This window comes from Scyliorhinus canicula, chromosome 15 (assembly GCF_902713615.1).
Source record: "Scyliorhinus canicula chromosome 15, sScyCan1.1, whole genome shotgun sequence".
In the NCBI taxonomy this organism is placed as follows: Eukaryota; Metazoa; Chordata; class Chondrichthyes; order Carcharhiniformes; family Scyliorhinidae; genus Scyliorhinus; species Scyliorhinus canicula.
The window spans coordinates 23,850,626-23,859,313 of record NC_052160.1 but is presented as its reverse complement, the minus strand read 5'-3'; the positions used below and the strand labels follow the sequence as shown (position 1 = coordinate 23,859,313).

At 44.3% G+C, this 8,688-nt stretch overlaps 1 protein-coding gene across 1 annotated transcript in view; it reads right to left on the bottom strand.

Moving 5' to 3' along the window:
* Positions 1 to 616: 616 nt before the first annotated feature.
* Positions 617 to 8,688, bottom strand: part of baiap2l1a (BAR/IMD domain containing adaptor protein 2 like 1a) — a 167,350-nt gene continuing 159,278 nt past the window's right edge. Inside the window, exons 13-14 of the mRNA XM_038819841.1 lie at positions 4,027 to 4,067; positions 617 to 1,968 (exon numbers count right to left, since the gene is read on the bottom strand). Of these exons, the coding sequence (XP_038675769.1) occupies positions 1,896 to 1,968; positions 4,027 to 4,067 (114 nt within the window). The 3' untranslated portion in view covers positions 617 to 1,895. The remainder of the gene's footprint in view (positions 1,969 to 4,026; positions 4,068 to 8,688) is intronic.

Genomic DNA, 8,688 nt, shown 5'->3' with positions numbered 1-8,688 from the left:
AAACTTTGAGTTTATGAATATGTATCTCATCTTCCCACCTGTGCATTTCCCATCCTTAATAGGTCACTAGCTAAAGTCACACTTTGAAATCAACAGAAGGCACATTCTATTTTAATTGCTCCATATTTTACAGTAGTTACATTTTGGCCCTAACACACAGTTTTAATTGTGTTCTTTTCTTTGCCTCATTCTCTCTGTACCTCTAAAGATGATGGAAGTACTGTCACCAGGAGCAACCCGCTACATTTTAGGTAGCAGATCTACTGTCACCACTAAGGCAAAACACTTCCATGGATGAAAGAAATGGAAGTGGCAAATACCTTCAAAATTGACTTCCAATACTTTTATGCCATGCAGAGGTACACATAACCTCCATAACTTCAAACTGAGTGCATAAAATGTAATACACAAATTCACAGTAATTGCTTAATCTCTGAAGTGCTGCAGTGAATTGAAGTCCCATTTCTTTACTTCTGGTTACAAGCAATGTAACCAGAAGTAAAGAACTCTCAGACTCTCTTTTGGAATCTTGTAGTTTGTTCCATGGATTGTATCGGACCATTGGGAAATGCTGCACATGTATGAATTAAGAACACAAACATTGCTTTAAAGGATCCTCTCAATGGCACTTTATATAAATAAAAAATCTACAGTATTAACCTATTAAATATTTTTCTTCTGATCAATAAAGCTTTGGCCGATGCATTTAAAATGCACCACAAGTGGATCTGCTCAAGCATTTTGGTTTTCGGAATAGCTCAATTTGGTCGGGCTACAACTGCAGGGTATGCATGTACATATAGCAGAGTTTAAAAGAAAATCATAAATGGAACAGAAGATGTTGGAAATACACAGCAGGACCAGCAGAATTTATAAAAGAGAAAAGGACGGGTCAATGTTTCGGATGGCACGGAGACCATCGTCAGTTCTATATCCAAAATGTTAATGTCAAAACTGACCACACTCAAAACATTAACACTGTTCTTTATCTTTTTAAAGGTGCTAATGGACCTGCCAACATTTTCTGTACTTATTTTGTATTTGCATATTCATAATCCATAACTTAAATTTAAATGGGAGGAGAAAAAGTGAGAGATACCTTCTGAAAATGAGTTAATGAAGCCCCCAGCAATTTAAAATGACTCCAGTAAGATATAAATAAAAGGATTGGGGTTTACAAAAATGGTTTATGGAGGGAGCAAAGATTAGAAGAGGAAGTTTAAAAAAAACACACATATTCATCCCTGAGAGAAGAACTGAATGGGTACAGTCAGTTGACATCTATGGCTTCCACTGTTGATGTCAAAACAAAATGTGTTCTAGCCTTTCACAAGTTTCGAAAAGCACATGCCAGTGAGATTGAGGCTTGTTTCTATAATATCAGTCATAGACTGCATCTTTATAAATAAGCAACCTGTAGAGTCGTACCTCCCATGTCCAGCGAAACAATGCACAATACGTTAGTTTATTCCCCCCAAAACAATTATTTTGACTAAATATTAAACATCAAAGTGAATAAATTTCTGCTCAAACTATAGTGCACAATCTGCTACATAAACGTCTGATGTATCAGGACTTTGAAGGCAACAGCATTTTAAACAGTCCTAACAAAAGTTTTTTCCTTCACCCATTGAAAGATTAGCAACAAGATCCACTCAAACCATTGTTCTCTTTCACCAGTTAGATCTTCTGTCCCACTATCATCTGTATAAGAATGCTTTCGCAGTAATTCATTTGGACAATAGCATAGACAATTGACATTAATTGGATAATAAACTGTAGATATAGCAGTTTGTACAGAAGGCATAATTGCTTATATAACGTTAATTTAGAATGGCATCTGTTGGTTTCAATATTTCATGACTGATACAAGAGCTACAATTATAACATGTATACTAAATAACTGGTGCTGATCTGTCATTTGTTATTGTTGGTCGGAGCTTTACTGTAGCAAAAGGATTTCCTCCGCTGAAATGGGAGAGAACACAAAATATTAAAACATTGACATATCACTGATATAACCAAGACAACATTTCACTAAAATCACCAAGCAAGCCTTCCTGTAAATATTATTCTTGTAATTTTTCCATACCGAATGTACACTGTGGATACTAATGGGATCCTAATATAAAATTATGCACGGTATACAAAAAACCAAAATAAAAGCAGAAAAATGCAAATATCACAAATATTTCTGCACACACAAGAGCACCTGAGCTTCAGGATTATTTGATATATATGTGTGCGATCTTTGAGTTACCAGACTCAGGGAATTGGTGCCTTGAAACAGGATTTCAAAGGGAAGATTTTTTTCAAGTTGTGTATCTCATGTCATTACTGCAATCTTTCTTTTATTTTTTTTGTGCGGTATCTGTATTTATTACCCATTTGTATTGAACTTGAAGGTTGTGATATGCTGCTTTCTTGAACGGCTATAGGTGTGTGTTGTACATTCACAACGCCATTAGATAGGAAGTTCCAGAATTTAGACCCATTGCGACGAAAGAACTGTGAGAGTTCTAGATCAGAATCATGTGCAACTTGGAGGAGACCTTAAAGGGGATGGTGCTTCCATGTCCTTTATACTAGGCAGTTGAAGGCGCCGTCTATAGACCTACTGTCCATAGAGTCTTCATCCATTCCCTTCCAGTAAATAATGAGGTATCCCTTTGACCCCTTGTTTGTCAGCTTTTCATGCAGCCTTGTTAGGGCCCAGCTTCTATTACCTAGGGCTTCCATCTGCCTTATTTTGTCCATCTTCTTCATCCATTTCCTTGCCCCTGTGTGTGTGCAATTATGCACCCTCACTCTCTACCCCCCCCCCCCCCATCCCCCCATGCACAGCCCACTTTCCTCATTGCCCCCATTGTCTTCATTGGCCCACACCACTCTCACTCCTCCAGCCGCACCTCGCACTATACCCCGGTCGAACTTTAGACCTTTGTTGCGGTGGCTACATGAGTCTTGCAGCACAGTCCTGTCCAGATAAACTCTGCTGTGTGGTACCAGGGATAAGGAGATCTCTGTTCTCCCCAACTCCAGGCTCCATTCTGATCTGAGTTAATGACACAGGAGAGTCCATGGGTCCAGAGCAGCACGGTGCTGTATAAAACCAGCTCAGCATAGAGATGAGGGCAGGACTTTTCTGCCGAGTGGTGACAGCACATCAGGGCATAGAACATAGAACAGTACAGCACAGAACAGGCCCTTCGGCCCTCAATGTTGTGCCGAGCCATGATCACCCTACTCAAACCCACGTATCCACCCCATACCCGCAACCCAACAACCCCTCCCTTAACCCTACCCTTATTAGGACACTACGGGCAATTTAGCATGGCCAATCCACCTAACCCGCACATCTTTGGACTGTGGGAGGAAACCGGAGCACCCGGAGGAAACCCACGCACACAGGGGGAGGACGTGCAGACTCCACACAGACAGTGACCCAGCCGGGAATCGAACCTGGGACCCTGGAGCTGTGAAGCATTTATGCTAACCACCATGCTACCCTGCTGCCCCACAGTGCAGCAATATGGCAGAAAGTTGTTGCATTTACCCCAAAGTCTCTGGTAGACAGAGGACCGCCTTGCCACTCGTTAGCAATTGGGTTTGACGCTGACGTAAATTCCTGCTGGTGTGATGTAAGATTGAAAGGCCCGACGGGATGCCAGTGGGCAGATGTTTTAATGAGCATTCATGACATGCAAGTTAACGAAAATGACATTTGTGCCACCTGCCAGTGGAAAGAGCCACCCGCCACTGGGAGATTTGCAATGGGATTTTACGCTGGTGGGTTTCCGACTTTCTGGCTCCCGCCAGATTCACCCTACCTGTTCACCACCAAAATCACCACAGGCTGTTAGGGAGAATTTAGCCCATGTTTCAGGCAACGATGCTTCATCAGAATGGATGATGGACCCTCTACCTAATGCTTTTAACTGTTTATCTCCATGTATTTTGCCTGACCTGCTGAGTATTTGTACCATTTTCTGGGAACTTTTTCAGTTGTACCAATTTCTTCCTTACCTGAGGAAAGGTGGTTTCATGATCCCATTCGCCTCTGAACTCTGGAATAACAAAAGGAAATAATACATGAACCATAGCCAGAGTCTGTAACTGTAATTGCTCTCCAACTGATAGTATTAACCATTGAGGAGAAAAATTAGACCCTGTGAAATGTGAATAAAAATAGAAAGATTTGCATTTAAATGGAGCTTCCCATGACCATTGGACACCTCAAAGCACTTTACAGCTAATCAAGTACTTTTTGAAGTGTAGTCACACATGAAGAATATCCACCTGGATGATGTTGCCAACGCTTTTGGAAATATATTTCAGTAGTTATAGGAGACATTGGGGGAGATTCTCTGGCCTCCCCACGGTGTGTTTCTTGCCAGTGGGAGGCGGTCCGCTGTTGGTTAGCGATGGGATCTTCTGGTCTCACCACTGTCAAGAAGATTTCCCATTGAATCCACCGCATGCTGCCGGGAAACCTGCGCAGAGGTTCGCCGTCGGCTGGACCAGAAGATCTCGCCCGTGAATAGCCAGAAGATCTCGCCCAATATGGCAGGTGGGGGGCACGGGCAAGGTGGGGTGCAAATTTATGCACTGGGGTTCTATCACGTAATGCCTGCAGCTGAGTATATTCAAACAGATGGCAATATTATAGATCATTCCATAAATCAATGTTCTGATTTACATAAATTATAACACCTTCGCTCCCACTGGCAGGCAGCTCCTTCTTAAACCAAGGTTATTCTAATCTTGAAGCGATAAATAAACTGGAAGAGATGACTAGTGAAATGTGAATTTCATTCATCAACTGGATTTGTTCATCTGTATCTGACAGTAGTTTCAGAAGAATTACCAATATATTTTTGATCTTTCTGTTGCCAAATTATCATTGTGGTTCCCAGATGTAAATTACTGAGGCTAGGTGTTTGGGGATTAGAATTAGTATTACTGGCGGAAACCTTCACCTAGAAAAGATGATGGTTCCCTCAGTCCAAGTCAGCCTTAGTGCTGCCATTGCTATTTGGTGTTTAAACACAAAACCAAATCAAAAACGATGCTAACTTATAAGATCTGATTGTTAAAGTTTAATTTTTAAAAAAATGTTATTTGATAGAGAATGCCTGTTTTGGTGAAAGTAGGTCAAATTCATTCCTAAACTGCATGCTCCAGTTAGGAAATATAGAAACAATGTCTGCCTAAGGACAGTTCCTCCCCTCTTGCAGTACATGATTTAATCACAGGAGGGCAGCATTTAACAGGAAAAACATCATGTAAATCAGCTTTCTGCAACAAGCAGCAACAATAACTTTACAGGTATTGAGACATGCTTTTCCACAGCAGCTTGCAATTAACTTTAACAATTTCCAATTTCTTGGTCCTAATCACTGACTCTTCACCATGGATCTCCAATCCCTCTACAGTAGGGGTGGCACAGTAGCACAGTGGTTAACACTGATGCTTCAAAGCGCCAGGGACCTGGGTTTGATTCCAGGCTTGGGTCACTGTCTGTGCAGAGCCTGCACATTCTCTCCGTGTCTGCGTGGGATTCCTCCGGGTGCTCTGGTTTCCTCCTACAGTCCAAAGTTGTGCAGGCTAGGTCGATTGGTGACGCTAAATTGCCCCGTAATGCCCAAAAGTTAGGTGGGGTTGCTGGGTTACGGGGATAGGGTGGAGGTGTGGGCTTAGCTAGGGTGCTCTTTCAGGGGCTGGTATAGACTTGGTGGGCCAAATGGCTTCCTTCTGCACTGTAAATTCTATGACTAGTAAGGAGTAACATGGGAGCGCTCAATGAATGGCTGGACACTGGGAAACTCACAGGAACAGTGGGATCTTGGGCTGCTTGTCCAGGGATCCCTGAACGTGGCAGGGCAGGTTAGTAGGATAGTTAACAAAGCATACTTGCCTTTGTGGCATAGATGATAAGACCAGGGAGGTTATATTGGAGCTGTATAAAACATCGGTTAGGCCACAGCTGGAGTACTCTTATTAGCTCTGGTCACCTCATTATAGGAAGGGTATGATTGCACTGGAGAGAGTGGAGAGGAGATTCATCAGGTTGTTGCCTGGGATGGAGAATTTGAGCTACAAAGAGAGGCTGGATGGGTTTGGGTTGTTTTCTTTAGAGCAGAGAAGGCTGAGGGAGGACCTGATTGAGATGTATAAGATTACGAGGGTATGGATAGGGTAGATAGGAAGTAGCTGTTCCCCTTAGTTGAGGGGTCAATAACCAGGGGACATAACTTTAAAGTGAGGGCAGGACGTTTAGAATGGATTTGAGGAAAAATATTTACACCCAGAGAGTGGTGGGAGTCTGGAATGCGCTGCCTGGGAGGGTAGTAGAGACGGGAAACCTCAAAACCTTTATAAAGTACATGGATGAGCACTAGTAATATCATAACATTCAAGCATATGTGCCAAGTAGTGGAAATTGAGATTAGTAGATTTGTCGGTGCAGACTCGATGAGCCGAAGGGCCTCCTCTGTATTACATGACTTTATGCCTCTCTCTCCAACACTAGGACAGTCTGAGGGCTCACTGCTTCTTCCTTGAATGGAGGCCCAAACAGTCTCCATTTATCACCACCCTCCTCCTCCACCTGGCTGAACTTGTTTCCACACTGAACGATGTTTTCCTTCAACTTCCTTCAAGTCCTCCAAATAAAAGGTGTTGCTTTGGGGGTTCTCATGGGTCCTAGCTGTGACTGTCATAGCTGGATTCCTTAATCCTGACTCTGGTCCTCTCCCTCACCTCTTTTTCCAGAACATTAATGACCATTTCCTGCTCTTGCTCGGAAGTGGAAAATGTAATCAACTTGGCTTCCAATTTTCACCCTTCTCTGTCCGTCTCTGACTTTTCTCCTCCTCAAGTTCTCCATTTCCATTTCGGGGGACAAAGCTATCAACAGGTATTCTTTAGAAAAAAAATTGGGCATTTTAAATTATAAAAAAAGTTGTTCGCACTCAGTCAGACCTCCACAGCAGCCATTACTGCCTTGAGCTCGTGACCCCAAAATTCATCTCGCAACCTACAGTTTGGGGAAAACTGCTCCAGGTCTCTAATGATAAAGCCCAGGATGTTACTTGTCTTATTGACCATTCTTTCAACCTGTCCTGCGACCTTCAATGTTACATGCACAGAACCACCAAGCCACTCTGCTCCTGCCCTTGTAGTCTTTTCTACAATGGAGAGAACAAATTTCAGGCCGAATTCCCAGCTTCCATTCAGTTTCCTTTCTCTTCAAAGGTTTTGGTTTTCCTCTTGTTTTTCTGCAATTCACTCTTCTCCTGGACAGTTTTCTGTCTCTTTATTTACCTCATTACCACTCCCTTTGGCTCACCACCAGCAAATATTTTGTTATTTAATCTCCTCGTCTTCCGCCCCATCACAGACCATGGGCGGAATTCTCCGCAAGGTCCGACGCCGTCGTGAAACCCGGAGAGGTTCACGACGGCGTCGGAAGCCTCTCCCGGTCCCCTATTCTCCCCTCCCCGGGGGAATAGGAGGGCCTAACCGGGAAACTCGGCTGCCGGGACTTGTCCCTGGCTTCAAGGCCCAGCGCGCCACAAATGACGCGGCGGCGGCGCCTAATGACATCAGCCGCGTATGCGCGGGTTGGGCAGCTCAAACCCGCGCATGCACGGTTGCCGTCTTTCACCTTAGCCGCCCCGCAAGACATGGCGGCTTGATCTTGCGAGGTGGCGGAGGGGAAAGAGTGCGTCCCCTTGCGACGCCGGCCCGACGATCGGTGGGCACCGATCGCGGGCTCGTCCCCTCCCGAGCATGGTCGTGGTGCTTGATCCCCGATCCGCCCCCCACAGGCCCCACACTTACCTGGCGCACCATGTTCACGACGGCAGCGACCAGGTGTGGTTGCCGCCGTTGTGAACAGGTCGGGAATGGCAGGCCGCTCGACCCATCCGGGCCGGAGAACCGCGGGCCGCCGTGAAATATGCGTTTCTCCGAGCGGCGTGTCGCAAAACCGGACACGCCATTTTAGGGGGGGGGGGTGGGAGAATAGCAGGAGGTGCAGGAGCAGACCTCCCGCCATTCTCCCACCCATCGTGGTTGCGGAGAATCGCGCCCCATACCTTTTGCTCTTTTTCCACCCTCCCTCATTCACCACCAAAGTCAGAGATCTTAACTATAAACAGACTATTAACTAAATAAAATAAATAAACAATTGATTTTTAAAAATTCTGAGATACTCTTTCCGTATGTTGCCACAGAAGGAACGTCTGCACTTTTAAAGTTCTTTCAAAGTTGGTCGTTATTCATTATGCACTTTCGAGAATTGGATCACATTGAACATTAGGGGGGGTGGGGTGGTGCTGGGAGGGTTGAGGGGAGAGGGTCTGTATGTGTTAATGGTGACTATGGGTGATTCCAGATTCCTTTTGTCATTTGTTTATGTTAACATGCAGGCTAATGTCTGGGGTTTGGTGGGAGGATGGGATAGTTGTTACTGATATGGCGATTTTTGTTGGGTGTAATTTTGGGAGAAAATGTGAAAAGGAGGAGAATAAAAAATATTTAAAAAAAAAACAATGTTTTCAAAGTCTTTGGTGGGTTGAGACCAGGTCCACAGGCATTTTTGGCGAGAGGATCTGGCCCTGTCTGTCACCAGCTGCATGGCAAGTGGTCCTGAATCTCAAAATAATTGTACTACTGATGGTC